Genomic DNA, 21,704 nt, shown 5'->3' on the forward strand with positions numbered 1-21,704 from the left:
TAAGCTCTCTTTGCTTCACTTGTTTCCACATTTGTTTCTTCTGTTACACAAGCTTTGGTCTCAGGCCTCTGAGATGAAGTACTCAGGGCTTTCAAAAGCATGACTCTGAATTAGTCTCTTGCCCCTCTCTGCTCCATGCCCAGCTCATCTGCCTTGGCAGAGTGAGGACCAAAGTTAAGGAGCTCTAGTGAGTGTTGCTGTTCAATGCTTAAAACCTGTGCATGTCTTCTGAACTGCCACAATTTTGCTTTAATCCCAGACCACATCCCATTGGATTCAACAAGTATTCCTCATGGAATCTGCAACTTTAATGGCCCTAGGAGGGCTCTGTTTGCCACTTCATTCACTTTTTCTGCTTCCTCTGCTGTTTTCCAAATGTGTTTTGTTGTCCCTGCTTACTGACTTCCCCACAGTGGAGAATTCCCTCCCATGATCCCTAAACTGGATCTCCACCCAACCCCCTTGCAGCAAATGCCCTGTCCCTCACACTGACTGCTGGGGCTGGGCCCTTTCCTTTTAACTGCAGTGGAATGGGAAAATAGGTGTGAAGATTTAGAATTATCCACTGACCTCCCTTTTACCAGACTCCAGATTGAATATGGGGTTGGGGGCAAGGGGGAAAGAACATGACAGGACATCTGCATCACTATCCAATACTTGGAAATCAATTCTAGGACTTGAAATAGGCTTGCTGGTGAGTTGCTTCTGGATATGCATGTCTGGAGCCAGCAAGAGAGGTATCCCAGCAATGTCTCCTATGACAGTGTCTGAGCAGTGTTCAGAGGCTGGGGAGAGTTCTGGGGCAGAGAAATACATTTGTTTCCTCCATTAAGGTTTCTCCTCCATTGAAGTTTTTGCTGGCCTACAGCTACAGTGTGGGTGTGACAATAGCTATTTAAATGCAGCTTCAGAAGTGTCCATAGCCCCCTGTGTGCTGCTGCTCTTGCTGGGCACGGTGCTGTAGTTCACACAGTGGCAGCGTTACCAACACAGCACTTGTGGTGGTAGTTTGCTATTTCTATAAACTCAAAGGGTGCTTGGGTTTGTTCCTTTGATGTTCCCTCATCTCAGACGTGTTCTGTGTTGCCAGGTGTCCTCAGCTATCTGTTGGAGCACGCACATTCAATTAATTAAACACATTAAATGCACCCACTTCCCACTCTGGATTTGTTCTTTCCCTGACCCATAACTCAGCCTGACACATAGACACTTTGATGGATCTTGTTCCTACAGGTGGAGTCATGCTGTAACCTCCTCCCTTTTCTGCAACAGATCACCCATAGAGGAGGGTCTGTATTTTAAATCTCTGGAAGTTACACTGACAAAATAGAAATGCACTTCCTTTGACTAAGAAGCTGTCTTTGTTTTCTTTTGTCTCTGCTATTTAGGTGCATTTTAAATCCATTTAGTTCAGAAATTTTATACCCTGGATTAAAACATGCAAACACGACTTTACAACACTGTTTTTATTGTTTTTTTCTTAATGCTTTCTGCTCGTCCCCCATTTCCAGATAGACTCTCTATTTATTGCCCTGAAACAGTTCCAAAATCCCAGCTCTGCTCTTCAATACATGGGTGTATGTGCATTCCTAGATGATCCCGTTTGCATTTTATTTTGAACGCTCCTAGATTACTTTTTTTGTATTCACTATGTTCTGAGGAGGAAAATAAACAAGGGAAACTGGTTAGTTAGATGTTTAATCTGAATCTCTGGAGGCTTCTGTCCTTAAACTGAAGTAGCTGCTTCCTCTGAACACAAGAACTGCTGCTGGGCAGCTCTGTGCTTGCTGAGAGTTTACTTGGTTTTTGATGAAGAAATAGAAAATCTAATTTTTGAACTAAATTTACCTGCAATGATTCATTCTCTTTTCATAACTTATCAAAATACATTAGCAATAAATTCTTGACAGTGCTTCTATAAACAGCAGTTGTTTTCCTTTGAAGCCGTGGTGCTCGCTGCCTGCTCAGTTGTGCTGCTGTGCAAAGTGGCATAAACACTCAAAGAGAAACGGCACAAAAGGAGCTGTGTACAGATGGCTTAGACAAAATGCTGGCCTTTTCCTTCAGTCGTCACAAGCTGGAAATTTGGCATTAAATAGGATTTGTAGGCAGGTTTGGTGTCTATCTTGTGGCTTATCCCCTCTTAAAGTCGCATCTCGCTCCCACCCCGAACATTGTCTGCTGCCAGTGGAAAGGATGGACAGAATGCGGTGTGGCGGCCTGGTTGCTGTCTCAAAGCTGTAATTGTGTCAGACAGGGTAAGCCCTGTGAGGTGATGGGGAGGCTGCGGTGTGTGTGTGTGCCCGTGCAGTGTCACAGGGCGGCGGGAGAGCGGTCCCGGCCGGGCGCGGCTGTGCTGTGCCGTGCCGTGCTGAGCTGTGCCGTGCCGTGCTGAGCTGTGCTGTGCCGTGCTGAGCTGTGCCGAGCTGTGCCGTGCGGTGCTGAGCTGTGCTGCGCTCTGTGCCGGTGCGCTCCTGCCATCTGCTGCCGGCACAGAGCGCCGCACGCTCCGCTCCTGATGCTGCTGCTGCTTCCCCGGCACCTCCTGCACGGAGGGACAATGAACATGGGAATGATTCCTGCCTTCCCGGTAAGGCGGCTGGGTAACTGCCGGTGAAGTTTAGAATTATCCCCCAAACCCAATCAAGTCAGGAAGGAAATCTGTTTGAAGCAAGATTTGTCAGGAAAATTAATGCACAAGCAGAGGTTTATGTCCAAAAAGGAGACGGAGTAGTCCTGTAACTTTATTCCAATAACGGGACATGGGGCATTCCCCTGGGGTGCCACTAATTTTTGGAGGATGCAGCCTCCTTTTTATCCTCATTTCCCTGCCTCATGTCCCTCTCTGTTTCCCCATTGGCTGAGGTACTTGAGAGGTACAGAATTCCCTAAGTGCCTATTACCTAAGACTGCTTTCTAATGTTTACTCCCCCGTTTCTTTTCCTTGTGTCAGTCAGTGGAACTCCTATGGAATTTATGGTTCTTCCCATTGCTTCTTTCATCTTTCAGTATCTGATTTTATTCATCAGCAGACCTACAGTTTGTTTGTAAAGACAAATCCCTCTCACTCCTTTCATCAATTAGTGGAATCCTTTCCATTGTTTCTTTTATCTCTCAATATCTAGCTTTATTTAGCAGCAGACCCACAGGTTTTTTTGTAAAGACAAATCCCTCATTCCTTTCAGATTTAAAGCCCAACATGGTGATTTAAAGAACCTGCAGCAAAGCAGAATGTCCTCAGCTTGGGAAAGCAGAGATGTTTTAGCAGCATTGTGATTTCATGAGCCATCTCTCTGGGAAGGGATAAAGTGCTGCTTCTTCCTCAACCACAGAGTTCTGTGCAATATTTCTTACTTAATTTCTGATTGCTCAGACTGTAATTTGGGCTGGAAGTTGTGTTTTAGCAACAAAAAATTTGCAGGGTCCTCCTAGTGGTGGCCCTGTCTATAGGCAGAGGAGGCCAGTGGCTGTTTGGGAACTGACACTTTTGTCCTCCTCTGGGCTCTGCCTGTGGGTAAGAGCTGGCTGATCCCTGAGCTTAACTAGGAAGTGCCCCAAACCTCATCAAGTTGAGAAGGAAATCTGAAAGGTCTTTTTACACTTCTCCTCCCTGTGGGTTGTTTGTGAGGCAAGGAGAGTAGGGCTGTTCAGGGGCCTCAGATCTTGGCCCAGCCCGTCACCCAAGGCAGGTGTCCCTGGGCACAAGTAGAACAATTCCAGCCAGAGCAGCAGCACAGCAACTTGGGGTGTGATTTGTGCTTTGGTGATGGTTGGCTTCAGCTACAAACCAGTGTTTTTCTGCCTCTGCCAGCCCCTTCCTAGGGTGCAGCCAGGAACAAACAAGCAGGATTGTGCTCAGATTTCTGCTGGCTATGAGCTGTACATCAGCTCTGTCTGACTTCAGGGACAAGCACCCTTGTTACAGGACCAGCTCACACCCTCGTATTCCTGCTTCTACCTCATGCAATTAATTCTGAAAACTGTTAGCAAATTTAGGAGGTCTGTAATCTTCTTTCTTTGTCTGTTAATCACAGTGTGGGGACCAGCTGTCAGTGGGAAACCAGCAAGCTCTGTGTTATTCATTGCTTTCTGTGTAGCAGGACTGTATTCAAACAATATCTGTCTCTGTTGTGCTGGGAAGTGTTTTCATGCAAGGGATAGCAAGCCTTGCAGGAGCTGAATATCCACATGGAAATTTTACAAAGTATTTTCACAGCAACATCTATAAAATACAGGTGAGATTACTGAATCCATTTGAAGGATCTGTATTTCTCCATGTACCTGCCTCTTCTAAACATGATTTCTTTATCATCATTTGTGAGCAAAGCTTTTTAGCGTTTTTCATGATTGTGTGTGCAAGGGAATTTGTAGGATTACAATTCCATATTATCACTGTATAAGACAATAGAGAAGGTGCTTTAATTTTTGAAAGAAACTCCAAATGCAGGTAGGAAAATTCTACCAGTATACTGTGGTTTCTCCTTAAGGCATTTTACTGGAGTTATATGAGGTTCTCTGTTAAATAGAGTGTAAACAAAGCATTTCTAGTTCTCACATTTTCAGGGGAAAGCTAAGTGAGCTAACTGAATTTTCTATTCTATTGAATTATATTTCTGTTGGATTTTGAGCAGTAGTTGCCTTTCCTCTGTCCTCCTTGCAAAAATGGCTGTGGAAATTAAGCTGGGATGACATTGTTGTGATTTCATGACCTGTCTTTTCATGTATATTTGGGCTGGGGATACTGCTTCCTAAAACATGGGGACATTGGTGAAAGGGATTCTGCTCACCTGAGCTTTCAGAGTCAGGAAGGTGAAGCAGCCCTAATAGATAAGATTTGAAGAATGAGCTTTGATTGTCATCAGCTTTCCATTACAAGAAGACTTTGAGATCCTACTTCATGAGGTTTTTTGTGTAGGTTTCTGACAGTTTCTGGACCTAAATCTTGCTCATGCCATTATTCTATTAGATTTTTAGAAGAGACGTTACTTTAGGACTCAGCTATTGGTGGGGACAGCTTCCTGGAACATACTTTGCAAATTTCATATTTGATCAGCAACAATTTTGCTTTCTCCTCCCTCCTTCACCTTGCAAAGTAGCTTTCATCCTGATGAGCCAAGAGATCACCAGGCCTTTCTTTAAATAAACGTGTGTGTGAGGCTTTATTTCATTCCAGGTAAGCACAAAAAGCCTTTGCAACAGATGTGGTTGTTCTCTTGGAATTTCTCCTGAGTGAGCAGAGTGGGTAAAACGGGATGGGAGTTCTGTGCAAAGGGCATTTCAAGCCCTGCTCCTGGTAACAGAGAATTGCTCCAAAAATGCAGCCCTCATCTCACTGCAAATGCCTCAGGGCATGGGCCAGTGCCAGCTCCACCAGCTCCTCCTTCCCACCAGCCAATCCACACCTTACACTGGAAGGAGGGTGGTTGCAATACCTGGATCTTTCAGGGCCACCTGGCAATGTGATTACTTACCTTGCCTTCTTCAGGGGACTGCATTTCACCTTTGCTGTCCAAAATGACAGTGGCGTTTTGCTGCATACCTTCACACCGGGTGGTCCAGGTTCTACCCTGTTGCTCTTGCCTTTCTCTTTTACCCTAATTATTCAGTTCCGTGCTTCCTGGCCACTGCTGTGCTGCAGGGATAAGAGATCCTTGGCAGCTGCTGGGGCTGTGGGCTTGGTGCTTGATGGAGATCAAATCCTCGCAGTGCTTCCTGCTGTGCTCTTTGACAGATGACAGTGCTCAGCTGCAAAAAAATGGCTGTAAAATCTGAGATTTTGGTTTGAAACTTCTGGTGGCTTTTGTGTGCTGTCAGATGTGACCTCTGCAAGATGAAGCTGGAGCAGGATGATAGGAGCAGTGGGACATGGACAGGCAAGCTTGGAGGATATAGGTTTTTCTCTGCCTGTCTCCCATGGAAAGCAAGGAGAAATGCTCTTGACATTTCCATTCACTTCAGGAGAGCTGCTCTGTTTTCTGCTAACAACAAATTTGGCCTGTATCAACTTCTGGTGATGTGAGTGAAGAGGAATTTTGCATGAATGTCAAAGCCAACCAGCGTACATCCAGCTGATGCTGCACATGGGGCTTTGGCAAAAGCATCTCCTCTAGGTGACTTGATCCAGCTCCACATGGCTTTGGGAATGTTCTCAGTGGTGGGTGGGAAGTTGGTTAATACTGCAGGAAAGCTTGCTCTTGGCTTCATGAGCTCAGACACAGCTGTATGGTTTAAACCTTTTTGATTTCAGCACTCTTTGACAAGGATCTGCATTCCCTGCCTTGTTTTGCTTGTCCAATGCATGCTCATGTGCAAGGACAGAGAAAAATTATATTGTGCTTCTGGCATTGGTTATTTCAGCCATATTTGGCCTGTCTTGTCTTCTCCCAGTGTTTGGATACCTGATTTGTCAAAGGGTCTGTACAGATGGAGTCCAGTGAATTCTAAGGGCTGGAGAGAAGATTCAGTTCATGTATTTTCTCCACTACATTCCTCAGAAAGGGTTCTGAAGACAGCTGCTTTCCTTCTGTACTCAGAGAACTCAGGATTTCCAGCACTCTTTTGGTGCTTGGCTGGTTTCCTGGAAACATCCTTCATTCCCTCTCTTTCTGACCTGTCCCATTGTATAAACCTAAATAGATTTTGCTATTGGTAGATTAAGAGAATGAAAGCATTGAAAGAGATGCCTTTCTGATCATGTCATCCAGGAACCAAGTTTGGTGGATTTTAAGGGAAAATCAAGGACATGAATTACAGCTGTGGTTATCCATCAGCTCCCTGATGGCTGTTAGTCACCATGTGTACTCCACATGTAAGCTTAGCTTTTCTGGATGATTTAGTGAAGAATTGTTGCGTCAAGGACAAATCTCCTGCTGCTCTGCAGCAAGGTAGAGCTGTTATTACAGAAAATGCAGGCCCTGAGGATGGGCAGTGTTAGCTCAGGCCCAGTTCATAAGGAATGGTGCTGTGATTTGTCTTGGCTGTGACTTATCTTTGTAGAAAACAGCTACTAAAGGAAAAGAAAGCAAGCTGATAATTTAGCAGCTGGGGAGAGAATTTGTGGTGTGTTGGATAGCTGTAAGCAGGAGTCTTGGCAGAACAGCTCAAAGTGCATTTACAGTGGAGGCTCCTATGTTATTTAGAGGATGTGAGGTTGTGGTGGCATTCCTGTGTGCACAGCCCACTGGCACCAGAACATAAAGTGGTGTGGCAACTGAGCCCTTTCAGGATGTTGCCAGACAGTAACTGAGAACACAAATCCATCCCAGAGGTGCCCAAAGTGCTTTTGCCACCTTGGAGTCAAGTTCTGCCTGGTATGTACTTGTGCCTCTGTGGCTGACTGGAGAGGAGAGTGTGTTCCCAGGTTTGGAAGGGAATGGCTTTGCTCATCAGTGGAGAACTGCCACGTGTTTGCTGTGAGAGGCACCTGGTGCTGACTCTTCAGATTGGGATGAGAGGATGAGGGAGGTGGGGACTTTGTTCCCATGTGCAGTCTCCAAAACCTTACCCTGTCCTACTTCCACAGTTCTTTTGCAGTGTCAGCAGCACCCCTTGTAAAGTGATGGGATTGGTGCTGGCTTTTACAAGGGGAACATCCTGAAGGTGAAATTAAATACTGGGGAGGAGGACTCCATTACATTGAGCAAACCTGCAGTGGAGTGGGGCTAATTTAGCAAGCAAGGCTGCTGAGGTATTTCCCAGAGGACTGTGAAGGCATTCACCCAGAAGTCACTTTTCACGTGAAGTCACCTTTTCATGCAGTGTTGACCATCTCATTTCACTTGAGTGTAGCAATACCAGGGCCCACACAATTGCAGATCAGGACAGTCAGCTAAACAAAGTTTAAATAAGTTGTCCTTTTCAATGTAGAAGAAAGATGACTGATGAAGCTGTGTAAGATCTTCAGTGATCCAAGGGAGGTGCCATGGTTAGGTGATTTTCTTCATTTCCTAGCAAGCTAGCAAAAGGAAGTCCTTTTGACTCGTGTGTTTTGTGAAACACGGTGCTGCAAGGCACTGACTATAACAAAAATATAGCTGATTTACAAAGCAATGAGAGACATTCCAGGCAGATAAGTCTGTCAGTGCTATTAAAGACAAATCTGCAAATACTGCCTCTGGGTTGGGAAATAGCAAAGCCAGAGAATGCTTGGAGATTGCAGAGGGAAAATTATTATGCTATACTTTCCTTGCTCTTAATGCTCTTCTGAAAGCCCTCAGCAGCAGTTGCCTGAGCCAGGGTGCCACAGTAGGTGGACATGTCATGCACCACTCTGAGGTTGTTGGGCTCTTGTGAGGATCTCAGTAACAGGGAGGAACTAGGAAAAACAAGGGCAGAACAGCCTCTCCTGCAAGCTGCGTGTTTGCACTCAAGATGCTCAACCTGGTTTGTGCCTACTACTGTTACCTTGTAATGAGATCCAAGAGAGGAATCCTGGTGAGTCTCCCCCAGAGTAACATCTTGCTGAATATTTAGCAGCGCTCCATAGGGGTGTGAGCAGAAATGGCCCATCTAGACCCTGTGTAGCCCTTGCCAAATGTGCACTCTCAGTCCCAGAGGGTGGAACTGTTAAAACAATCTGTCCCTTGGCATATTTTGTCTCTGGCATTGCAGTTCCAGGAGAGATGGCATCTTGTGCCATTTCCAAAGGGAATTTCATGTCTTATGCACATTTGAAAATATGGACACCATATGGACACAGTGTGCAGTGTTAACTGGGGTGTAGCAGCAACTTGTTCTTACAGCTATCCTCTCTGTCCCCTGTTCCTTCTGTTCTGCTTGTCAGCTGCTCTCAGACCTCATCACCCACATTTTTCAGACCCTAGAGCACCTGTTTGACTTGCACTTCATATTCCATGTAGACTTTCACCTTTCATCACTCCAGTTAGTTTGGCTAATGTGACTCTGGAAATAAGACTCTTCAATAAGCAGACTGGCGTGGTGGAAACCCAGCATCAGTTTGGAACAGACTCTCAAACCCTTCCTGCCCAGAGTAGAGGTGCACAACAATGCAGGGACTCTCTCTGAAAATGCTGGCTCCAGCTCTGGGAGCAATCTGGTCCTGCTGTTGTGGTCTCTGAGCCCTGACTGGTTTAGCCAAGCCGATCACTACAGAAACACTGCTGCTGGTTTTGGTGCCAGAGTGGGTTTAGATGTTTGTGACAGCACCATTCTTCACTGTACAGGCTCGCCCTTTTTCTCTTTTTTTTTCCTGCTTGCACCATGAAACACCCTTTTCCATTGCCAAACAGAATTTCAGCAAGGTGGGTGGCTTCCACCAGGACACATGAAAAATGGCAAAAAACTGGGACACCACTTTTGAGATTGTTTTTAAAGAAGACTTTGAAGAAAGAAACTGATTTCTTTTACGAGGGGGTGCTGTCTCCCTGCAGTGTGTTCTGTCACCACGTCACAAGATTTCTAAAAGGAGCAGAATCAGTAGGACACTGGTGTATCAGTCTGCAAGGAGCAGCTTCATTCGTTCACATCCCATATTTGACTGAGCTGGTATCACATGGCTCAGTCTCCCCACTCTTCTCCCACCCCCTGCCTGCTTCCGCCAACAGTCCTCTCAAAATGTGCTTTGTAACTGAAGACTCCCCTAAAGAGCTGACTCTTCCAGTTCTCCTGCGTAACAAAAACTTGTGCTGCTCATAAATAGAATTGCAATTACCAAGGGAAACAGAAGAATCTGCGCAGTCCAGATGCATCAGAGAGGCCTCTCGTCTTAAAGAAGCCTCTGAAATTCAGCACACACTGCTCAGGCATAGCTGGGAGACCTCTGCAGAAATCTTTCCTTTGAGCAGCCACTGTCTGATCATCCAGAAAGTCAGACTTCCTTAGGTCTTGGACTTACAGGATGGTAATGATTTCATGTAGAAGAAAAGAGGCATTCTCTAGGTTATGCATCTAAAAGGATGAACTTGTGAGGAAAAATCAAGAGCCTTGACTTTGCATGCTGCGTCCTGTGGAAGGATTAAGTAGTAGTAGAAAAGAGGGAGGCAGTAGGATATGTGAGTGGTCCATAGCTTTCCCTATAGAACAGATCACAAATATAGGGAATCTTCTATAAATCTTCTCCCTAGGCTGCCAGGGAACTCAAGGGAGGCATACACCATTTAGTGCCTGGCTTGGCTCCCAGAAGAATTCCTGTGGTAGGCTTCTTCTGTGTGCAAGGTTCTGCTGATTGTCCTCTGTGGAACCTTTCTCAGCCCCCCACTGCTCCTTTGACCTGTCTCAGGTTCCCATGCAACAGAAGCCTCCCTGAATTCAGTGACTGCCCTGAACATCACCCCATTCAGTTTGATGAGACCAAGTTGGACTAACAGAACAGCATCTTGCTTTGCCATGTTTCCTTTTGGTGGCAATGGTTGCACATCTAAAGCATCAGGAAGAAAGACTTCAAGAAGGAGCCCATAATTAGGAAATGCATATGTTAGAAATAAGTTTTTACATCATGTTTTTCTTGTGATCAGTTTTTTCAAAGACAAATCTGTGTGCTCCCACTTATTTACACAAAGCTAGTCATGAAATAGCAGTGGATCCCAGCACACACTGCAATGGTCATGAAATCTGTTCATCTGAAATTCTTTTGGTTGGAGAGCATCTTTGCATTGCAGTTTTTTTGTTTTCAGTGGGAAGAATAGTCTCTGTGTCATCTGCATCAGAGTCACAGTTCATTCAAGGATGTGTCCCAAATGTAGGTGTTACATAAAGTAAAATCTCTTTTCTCTGTTTTTATTCTCTTTGTATATTAGTGCTTGAAGTAGAAATAAATCCTTTTTCCCCTTACACTGAAGAAACAACAAAGGAACAATGTTCTGTTGGTGGAACTCACTTGCTCACCTGTCTTCTTCTGAATTCATGTTTAGTAAACCAACCAGCAGGCCTGGCCTACAGGTGGTGCTACTGATTCTTACAATCCTTGCCTTTCTCATGCTTGCAATCATACTTACCTGTTAGAATGCCAAATTTACTAGCTTGGGAAGATCTTAAATTAGTTACATATCTAGAAAAACAGAATCCTTTAAGGTGCTTTAGCAAGAAGAGGTAACCGTACACCAGTCCCTCACTTAGCTTTGCCAAACACCTTTTCAGTGTCACACAAGGTACTACTGCAAATGATGTGTCTTGCCTGGTAGCAGCGAGAGGCTTCTTATGTATCAGTGAACCTACTTGGATACCATGAGAGCTGGTCCTTCAGCTAAAATTTGTTTTGTGTGTTTGACCCTACAAATTCTGGTGTGGTCTTTACAGACAAGTCCACAGATCTATAAATTTCATTAGTTTTTCTGTAACCCCTATTGCCTCCTCCTCCCAGGTGGTCCTGGGACTGAGATGAAAAGAACAGAGCTCAAACTGCCCACTGATGCTATTAAGTACTTGGGTTGAGTACCAGTCTTGGTATTTTTCTTTGTATCTGCACTTACATGCTTGCTGAACTGGAGTGCCTACTTGTGTTGTACGTTCATGGGCTGCAGAAACTTGGGGTGAAAGCTTTGTGACAGGCTGGTGTGTGCCACACAGTGCTGGCTAATGGGACTCCTTGAAATCCCTTCACATTTCAAATAGATTTGTGAACAAGGGGGGCAGTTTGAAGACACTGCAAACCCCTAAAGCCTTAGGTAATCCTGAATTTGGCCAGCTCAACTATTTATAGAACACTCTATGCCTATTCTAAATATACTTTCCTCAAGGGGACCTTATCTCAGCTCCCTGCTCCACCACTTCAGTTGGATCAGCAATGCTGCTGTGATCATTTAGCAAAAATTCCTTCTCTTGTTCTGTGGCAGAGCTGCAGATGTTGCTGGTTTGGGACTTGAAGGCGAAATTCTGTGCCAAGCAGAGCTCAAGGGTTTGATTTAAACTGCAGCCAGGCAGGTAGAGAGATATTGATGACATGTTAGATCATTTCCTGTAACCATTTCTTTACTATTTTTCAATATTTCTCTTCTTCTGGTAGGTCCAGAGTTCTGGAGAGGGAAAACCAAGTGACTCATTGACAGTGTACAGAAGGCAGGGCTTGAGTCCCACTTGCTGCTGGTTAAATGGGGTTAGACTATCAACTCCATTGCCCCCATGTAAGGACAAAGGATCTCTTCAGGCCAAGGAAAGCAACCCCTCCAACAGCAGATTCTGAAGTGGAGAATCTCTTTCGAAATTCCTGATTTTCTTTTTTATAGTTGAAGGCTCTGGGATAGAAGTTCTGGTGCAAAGCACCCGCTGCAGAGCATTTTTCATCCCTTAAGTTTAAAAGGTTTGAACATTTTCCTCTGTCGGATAGTTACATTCTGTCTGCCTATCTCAGGAACATCTGCAGATTTGCATGGCAGATGCTGCAGAGCACTGTCCTGAGTGGGACATTGTGGCTGAGTGTAGAGGCAGGATGGGCCATCCAAACCCTTCATATCATGAATAGCTATGCTGCCCCACTGTAAGGGCCAGTAGTACATTAATCTTTGGGGGGGAAAATAATTGCTCCCTGTCCCTATGATGTGATTGATCCAGACTCTACTTCATGGACTCAGCTTCCAGCAGAGGTGTAAAGCACTAAGGCTGCTTGCACTGGTTCAAGGGCAGGATTCAGAGGCAGTGTGTCAGTGGTGTCTGCAGAAGTCACATCAATTGAGGTACCCATTAGAAAACCCCTTCTGGGTACAGCAAAAGAGTGACTGCTACTTATTTAGCCTCTGGGATGGAGAAGCCTGTGTAAGACTTTGCTGCTCCACAGATCAGGGTAACATAGCTCACTGTGTGTCTAAGCCTCAGAAAATGTTTTTGAGGTTGACAGAAGCTTTTCTTAGTTATTACCCTTTGAGGATGAACAGGGCAGCGTGTGGCAAGATCGCAGAATGGGATTAGCTCAGGATTTAGCAGGAAGAGTTTCTTAGCACTCCTTTAGAGCTATTTCCTTCTATTGCAGCCCCTGGAGCTGCACGAAATAGAAGGGTTTATGTCCTTGCCTGCCTGGCAGGAAAATCATCCCAACTCAATGCAGCAAAATGGACTGGGTCCAGTGCTCTTGGAAGGAATGAAACAGGTAAAGTGTTTTTAACAAGGAATTTCACATGGGGGCTTTCAGGTACACTGAATATTGCTCCAGGATGCATTCTGCCTCACACATAGGCTTCTTCCTCCAATATCCTTGGCTTTCCCAAGGAATCAGTGTCCACAGAGCTTTAGATTTTGCTCTGGTCATGGCTTACCTATAAGCATGCAGGTAGTGTTTCCTTGTTGCTGTCCTAGCAGGCAGGGAAGGACAGGTGAGTGTCTGAAAGCTCTGCTGTGCCACTGAGCCTGGTGCAGCCCTCAGTGCCCTGGGGTGCCGCTGCTGCTCTCTGCTAGGGTGACCCGCTCAGTGCAGGCAGTGTCTGTGATCCTACAGGGGTGCATTACCTCAGGAAAGGCTCTGCAGCCCCTGGGACCACGACAGCATGGGTACTCATACTGTAGTGCTGATCATTTGTGTTTCACATTCTTGATGTGTCTGCCTGTGATTTCTGGGCTCACAGAGTGACTGGCAGCTTTCTGGCTCGCTCTGTTATGCCTCTGGCTAGTTATTCCCACTGCTGTCTCTCTAAGGCTGCCTTCCTTTTAATGGAAGTGCCCATTTGACCATTCTTGATGTAAACAAACCATATTGCCTTTCAGAAGCTGGACTCAGAATGCATGCCAACAGAAACTAGTGCATTTGTACTTGTAAGGAATAAAATATATCCCTTTTGCAGTGCTCATAACAGCTTAAGCATCTCCATTCAGAGCCACTGGCCTTTGTTCCCTCATGGCTGAGGTGTGGCAGCTGAATTGAGGCTGGGAAGCCACCAAAAGCATTTAACCACAAGAGGAACACCAGCAGTGAATCAGCCCAGAAAGCAGGAGCAGACTGCAGAGCAGTTGAAGTGCAGAGCTCAATTTTAAGCCTAATTTGAACACTGAATGAGGTGCTAATATCTCAGCTTCTGTGTAGAGTCTCAGTCTGCTGTTCATTTTCTATGGACACAGTATAGTGGGGTGTATTTATAGAATTCCTGGTGAAAAGCTGGCTTTGTACAACTGGTACAGGCACTGCAGGGTGAATGTCGTGTCTGGTTTTGGTGTTGAAAGTAAAAATCTGTCTTCATCTCTGTGTTCTGGGGAGCTGATCAGATATTTTATGTCATTGCAGCTTGAAGAGCCAATTTCAGGGCTGGCTTCTCTAATTGCCTGATCATTTAACCTGCTGCATTCGCCCATAAGAGAAGGATGCATTTCTTTTGTTCATGTTGCCTTGTTTATCAGTAAATGTAAAGCAGATTGTAAAATCAGACCTGCTTGAACTAACATTTGTAGCTATTCATTCACTCATGAATAAACCAACTCCCTGCTGCTGGTCCAGATTTTTTCTATACCAGAGAGAAAATAAGAACAGCGAGTCAATTAAAATTCTCTTTTCTCTATGGGGTGTTGGTGAAACATTTGGATACTCTGGAAATGAATGTCAATATGGTGAAAAACTGGTTTAGAAGGTGTTAAAAAAGTTACATTTAGTTCTGGAAGTAGCTTTGCTGTGTTTCACCAGAGGCTGCTGCTTTTTTCCATTGCTTGAAATCCGATGTTCAGGATGGACTTCACACATTCCCAGGAATGCAGTGAAGACCCTGCCCTGAGTCAGGTGAGACCAAAGGTTGTCTGAGTGCTGGGACTGATTTATGTTTTTGCCACACCAAAAGTTATAGATACCTCTGGTTGCCTTCTTTTTCTGCTGGGCATGGGATGGGTTTTAATCCTGGTTAGATCCTGGATCAGTTTTTTTAAAGGACTTGTCTTCTGTCTTTTTCAGGCATGGTTCAGAAACTCGACCAGAAGCTGCCTGTAGCCAACGAGTACCTGCTGCTGTCGGGTGGCGTGCGGGAAGGTGTGGTGGACATTGACCTCGATGAGCTGAATGTTTATGCCCGGGGCACAGACTATGACATGGACTTCACGCTGCTGGTGCCCGCGCTGAAGCTGCACGACCGCAACCAGCCGGTGACGCTGGACATGCGCCACTCGGCCCTGTGCCACTCCTGGCTCAGCCTTCGCCTCTTTGACGAGGGAACCATCAGCAAGTGGAAGGACTGCTGCACAATCGTGGACCATATCAATGGAGCCACCAATTACTTCTTCTCCCCAACAAAAGTTGCAGACTGGTTCTATGAGTCCATTAGCATCGTGCTGTCTGAGATCCAGAAGAAGCCCCAGCGAGGGATGCCAAAGGTGGAGAAGGTAGAAAAGAATGGGACTATCATATCCATTATTTTGGGAGTGGGCAGCAGCCGCATGCTGTATGACATTGTCCCTGTGGTGTCCTTCAAAGGCTGGCCAGCTGTGGCACAGAGCTGGCTGATGGAGAACCACTTCTGGGACGGGAAGATCACGGAGGAGGAAGTCATAAGTGGGTTTTACTTAGTGCCTGCATGTTCCTACAAGGGGAAGAAGGACAATGAATGGAGGCTGTCATTTGCCAGGAGTGAAGTGCAGCTGAAAAAGTGCATCTCCAGCAGCCTCATGCAAGCCTACCAGGCCTGCAAAGCCATCATCATCAAACTGCTGTCCCGCCCCAAAGCCATTAGTCCATATCACCTGCGCAGCATGATGCTGTGGGCTTGTGACAGGCTGCCAGCCAGCTACCTGGCCCAGGAGGATTACGCAGCCCATTTCCTCCTGGGGCTCATCGATGATCTCCAGCACTGCTTGGTCAACAAGATGTGCCCTAACTACTTCATCCCGCAGTGCAACATGCTGGAGCACCTGTCCGAGGACACGGTGATGCTGCACGCGCGGAAGCTGTCCTCGGTGCGCTCCGACCCCGCCGAGCACCTCCGGACTGCCATCGAGCACGTCAAGGCAGCCAACAGGCTCACCCTGGAGCTGCAGCGGCGGGGCAGCACCACCAGCATCCCCTCCCCGCAGTCCGACGGAGGGGACCCCAACCAGCCCGACGACCGGTTAGCCAAAAAGCTGCAGCAGCTAGTGACTGAGAACCCCGGCAAGTCCATCTCCGTCTTCATCAACCCAGATGATGTCACAAGGCCCCACTTCAGAATTGATGATAAATTTTTCTGAGCTTTCGTCAATGTTTCTTGGGATTTTTATTTGTTTTGTTTTTTAAAACTCTTGCAGTGCGCAGGTTTTTTAATTTGGTTTTCCTTGATGACTTAGTCTCTTGGTTTTTACATATCCAGCATAGATTGGATCTGTTGAGAACAATCTGAACAAATTATAAATCCTGTTTCTGCAGCACAGTGCAGATTTTGGAACAGTATATTACTATTTCATATGCTGCTTTTTTTTTCTTTTTCACCCACCCTGCCCATTGTCTGTGAGTAGTTTCTAAAGGAGGACATGCATCGTAAACACAAGCCACAGTGTAATGTAGGAGTTTTTTCAAGCTTCCATAATTTATGTACATTGTTGGGCTGGGAGAAAGAACAACTCCCCTTCCGTTGCTTCAGAAATTCACTTCTTTTTCCATGAGCTTCCATCACCCTAAAGAAATGAGGAGAGGCTGGGTTGGAAAGCACTCCTGGTAATCTGACGAGGCCAAATCTACTGGGCTGAAGCTCAGTTCATCTGTTCTTCACATTTCTGATACAGGGGAGAAAGCTGACTTTACAGATGATGATGCAGCTTTTTGGGGAAAGAGTTGTTTCTGTTTTGATCTACTTTTTGAATGTAATTGTTCATTAATTGGACCTTGTACAGTCCAGAGGGTTGTTTCTGCTGCTTTTCCATGCGGAATAAGGTTATGGAATGTTAGTTTTAGTGTGTGTAATTATTCAAAGCCTTATTTAAATTCTATTAAAGAACATACCATTTTAAATGTAATTGCACTAATGAAATCTCTGCCATTACCTCAGTCCCACTGTTTGTGTTTCTTTCATGAATTAGCATCTGTTGTTAGGTCTCAATATTGCTGATTGCTTGAGACCCCTCTGGTCTCATGGTTTCAGGTGATTTCTTGATTGTCTTTTGTAAAAGACTTGTAAAAGACTTCCTTGTTAGCCCGGCTATGTGTGAGCAGTCAGAGTTTTGCATTGGCATATTTCTTTGGATGCGTATTGTGTGTTGCAGTGCATATTGCATTAATATGTATTGCATGTTGTTGAAACAGGTTTACCATTAGATAAGGATGTAATGCTAAAGCAGTGGTATGTGCAAAGTGAATCAGCCAGACCTCCAGCAAAGGAGCTACCTTGCTTCTCTAATGCATGTATTAGGCCTGATCCTTTCTGGCAGTTACCATTCCCTGGACTCCTGAGAACTTTCTGACTCACCCTGGGACATGGGAGATCTTACTCTGGTCTCATGTTTGCAAGAGTTGTGTTTGTGTGTAAACTTGTGGTGCAACAGTAGCCTTGAAAAACACATACACTTTTCTTCTGTGTGTAGAGTAAGATGTATGGTAACAAGGGTTAGTCTGAGCCAAAAATAATCCAAGAGTTCAAGGATAGAGTGACTTATTGTGGCTGGCTGGCCAGTGACTGATATTTAGGCCTTAAATCAGCAATTTGGGCTTACTGATTATCCCAGAGATGCTGTTCTGATCCAAACTTGATGCATGTGTTAAAATGTGGTTATTAGAGCAGGTTGAAGTATTTTTAAAATATTTGACAGACAAATGAGGTGCATATCTAGTAAATTCTAACTGATAAAAATTGTGTATGAAAAATGTGTCACTTTTTCAGTCCAGCCTTTGTGGTACAGAAACCAGGCTGATGGAGCAGCACACCAACAGCTTTGGCAACTACTTTATTAGATGGCAGGGAGGTTCCAATACCTGATCTAGTGCCCAAGTCATGTCTTAAAACTTTAGCTCCTCCATCTCTTGGGCATAATTGAAAACTTCACCCCATTGCTATAGCCAAGATGTTCACATTTACCTGAATTTACTGGTACACACTTACAAGAAGCTCTCAGAAGTTGCTGGCCTGATGGAGTGGATGAGGATTTAACCTTAAAGCACAATTGGCTCTTGATCATGAGCCCTGTGCAGCTGCAGTTTGGTCCTGGGAAGGACATGGATTGGCTTCAGCAGAAGCAGAGCTGGGTCCTACCCATGTGGCCATTGCCAAAGATGAGTTTCCATATAAACCTGCGAAACCTGCCTGGGGGAGGCAGGAGAAACAACGGGGAATCCTCTCCAGAAATGCGTGGAAAATGCAGATTTGTTGAAATGGTTTCTTCCCCAGCCTCTGGGACTTCTGTTTGTTGAAAGAAGAGTCTGGGCTGCAGGATGAAGTTCCCATCACTACATGAGAAACCTGCTCAGCACAAAGCAGCAGTAGCCTGGCAGGCAGAGTACTCTCCAGGAGACCCATTGTCTGTGCCAGTGCTCCTGAGATATGCAGAAACACAGCCTTCCTCATGCCAGTTCAATGTCCTGCTGACCAGCAGTTTGACTAGCCCATGTCAAGCTCTGGTGTGTGCTCCTTTTTTTGGTTTTAATTAAAAAAACGTTTTGAAAAGTATCCACCTTGTTCTTCCTGCATTCTGTGTGTTGGAGTTTGTTGTTGTTGTTGGGTTTTTTGGTTGTTTGTTTTTTTTTTTTTTTCCTTGTGGGGGAATGGAGGCTTGACTTTTTACTGGACTGAAAAACAGTTTTCCAGGTAGGTTTGTGAGAATGTTATATCCTCCAACTGGACCATCTGTCTTCCCAGGAGACAGAATCCTAATCTGCAGTATGTTTGTATCTGTCTAGTATTTGCTCCTCTCCACATACTATAGTTAATTTAATGAAGCAAGCTGCCAGCCCAGAGGTGACAAGTGTTTTGTATATTAGAGAATACAAAAGACTATTTTCTTCCTTTTCTCTTGCCCCCTTTTGCCTTTGAGTATATGCTGGCACAGACTTGTGAAGTGCAGAAGTCTCTGTGTGGGATTTCAAAGTAGTCAGTGGGTTTAGATACCAATGACCTTTTACTCTTTACTTCTCTCTGCAAGTTTCAAGGAAATCATGGTGCTTTTCCTGTTAGGGAGTTCTTGAAAGTCATTCACACATGCATTTTAGAGCACTCAGCCCCATGGGGTTAGAGACTTGGCCAATCTGACAAACACTGAAATAAGAAGGAATTTGCTTTAAACTAGCAATGTAGGCATCTTCCCTGCTGATGTCAAGAGGAGACAAGTCAGTGCTGTGAGCCAGTGTCTCCACAGGAGCTTCACTTCTGCACCCACTGCTATGGCAGGTAAGAGTTCTTTTCTTTATTTTCCTTTTGCCCATTAGCCACCTTTCTACTGATTTCTCCCTGTCCTGAGCGATGTTGCAAAAGGACTGGGACAGGCTGGCAGCATGTAGGATGGATCCCTTGTGAGTCTGTGAGTTAATGACTCCTACAGTGTTAAAAGGGAGGGAGTCCCAGCCAAGAGGGTCTGGCTTGGAGGCATCAGAAAGGTGGGGAGGAAGGAAAAGTGCCCTTCAGAGGCTCCTCTTCCTCCTCCCAGTGTGATCCTCCTTGGGCATCTTGGCTCTGGTCCTTCTCTTGGAACATGCTTTTGCCTTTGCTATTTCCATAAGGTTTCTCTCCAGCAGGACAGTGGGAGAAGCAGCTAATTTGACTGGTTCCAGTTGTTGTAAGTTCTGGGAGATGCTGAAAAAGCTGTCACTTCTTCAGAAGGACACCTGAGCTGCTGCAGAGGTGACAGAACTACCAGCTAATGGGAGTTACTCTCTGCTGTGTTGGGAGAACTCATTTGAAGGCAGAAGGGAACAAGAGACCAAGAGCTTTGTGTCAGCCTGCAGTCTCTGCTCCTTCAGGCAGGTTGTGTGAAGCCTCAGTCACTCTTGTCTGGCTGTGATAAATTGGTTTCTGCACATATTCCAATACTTTAGCCCAGAGAAGTGTTGGTGCTCTAACCAGAAAACTACAACTGGGCATCAGAGTCACTCTTTGCAGCAAAATACCAGCAGGACTTTAACCATGCACTGCCCAAAATAGAAGCCTCTGAAAGAGCTGGTTTTTACTAGTGTGTTTTCTCTGTTGTCATTGTGACAAATAGCACTAATTTTGATCTAGATTCTTGGACTTTCCCTGGTTGCCTTGTTCCAGTGGAGAGCAGCCTTCTTTTGGCAGTGTGTGGTTCTGTGCTGGACACCTGAGCTCTGTACCGCTCCAGTGCTTGGTCTCCCCATGGAGGGCTGTAAAACAGACTTGTGTCTGTCAAAAATCGACTGAAACAGGCATTGAAAGGTGGCAGTCACAATAAATTCCATTGGGAGACTTAAAAATATACTTAAAACAAAACATGTGTACTTTGCTGGATAAAAGCTGACTGTGGTCAGACCAAAGATAAGCAGACATTTATCATATTTTCTTAACCCATGCATAATACAAGTGGCCATGCACAATGCAATGTGGTAGAGGGGAAGGAAGATAGATTTGCTAATTATTATTTCTGATAAAAATTTTTTTAAAGGTATGCATAGTCCATGCATAGAATTGCTTAAAAACATCCATCTGTCCCTTTTTATGGGTTCAGTGCTGGATGCATTTTGCCACTTTGTCTTGTATTAAAGTGAGCATGTTTGAAAGGTTGCTGGGCAGCTGAGGGTAATAATGTTCACATTCTCCTGGCATTGCTCAGTGATTAGAAGTATTCAGCAGGCAAATAGCTCGTTCAACTTCAGCAAGTACATCATCTCCCTCCTGCCAGCCTTGCTTGGGGTGAGCTAATGGACTTTTAACATTATTCAGCTTAGAGAGCACTGTCTCTAATAGCTCCTGATTAAGCTCTCCAGAAAGGCAAATAGCCATCATGGGGCAAAGGCTAAACCAGGGGAGGGGGGGAAAAGAACACCCTGGTCAAGGGACTCTTGCTGACATGTTTTGGTTTTAGGGACATTCAGCATTATATTTAGCACATTTTGGCTTTTGAGAACTGTCAAGTGAATCCAAATTTATTTCCTCTGAATGCTTTTAGAACAGTGATAAAATAGCCCTCACTCCCTTCTCCTCCCCTTTTGCCATTTATAATCTATTATTTTAGGACTGCTCTGAGGAACTATTGTGTTTTCCTATTATCATTGTCCCTGGCTCAGCACTGTGCTTCCAGGCTGAATGTAGGCTTTTGGGGGTTATTTTTATCTTGCTGGCCTTCTGTGGTAGAGGAACACACTCTCATTCAGTCTCCAGACAGCCTGATTCACCAGGCAGAGATGTGGGTGCATATCGGGGGCATCAGGCTCTCTTCAAACTGACTCAGCCCTGTCTTTCCCTCAGTTTTTGTGTGTTAGGAATATCAGTATGACAGACATGACCGAGGTCTTGCTAAGCGCACAGAAGACATGGTGCGTGATTCTGAAGTCAAGCAAGCTCCAGTGCAAAGGGAAAACTGAGCCCAAAAAGCCACTTTTCTCCTTGATTCTCAACTCATCTGACTCCTTTGTTTTAGCTTTATTTTGGGAAGGTGGAGAGAGATGAGCTGCTTTTGTCCACTTCAGTGGGTACAAATCACAGCTGTGGCGAGGACGTCAGGCACTTCACTCATTAATGGCTTTGTCTCCAGGTCTCTATTGCTTATGCCCTGCCATGACATTGACAGGATGGGAGAGAGTTTTATGATTTGTTCAGCACTGCGCAAAGAAAGGAATGGGCATTTTTCATGAAGGGCTGCTGACCCATTGTGTCCTTCCCCCTGTGTGCCAAGGCTTACGCACACAGTTTATTAATTGCCACTTTTGTGGGCTGCAG

General features: G+C 45.2%; 1 protein-coding gene across 1 annotated transcript in view; it reads left to right on the forward strand.

Annotated features, from left to right (window-relative positions):
- MB21D2 (Mab-21 domain containing 2) overlaps window positions 1-18,441 on the forward strand; it is a 57,769-nt gene extending 39,328 nt beyond the window's left edge. Inside the window, exon 2 of the mRNA XM_054282555.1 lies at window positions 14,816-18,441. Within this exon, the coding sequence (XP_054138530.1) occupies window positions 14,816-16,080 (1,265 nt within the window). The 3' untranslated portion in view covers window positions 16,081-18,441. The remainder of the gene's footprint in view (window positions 1-14,815) is intronic.
- The last annotated feature ends 3,263 nt before the right edge of the window (window positions 18,442-21,704 follow it).

The sequence above is a fragment of the Melozone crissalis genome, unplaced genomic scaffold (assembly GCF_028551555.1).
Source record: "Melozone crissalis strain CALT ecotype California unplaced genomic scaffold, PUWL_Pcris_2 ptg000034l_1, whole genome shotgun sequence".
NCBI lineage: Eukaryota > Metazoa > Chordata > Aves > Passeriformes > Passerellidae > Melozone > Melozone crissalis.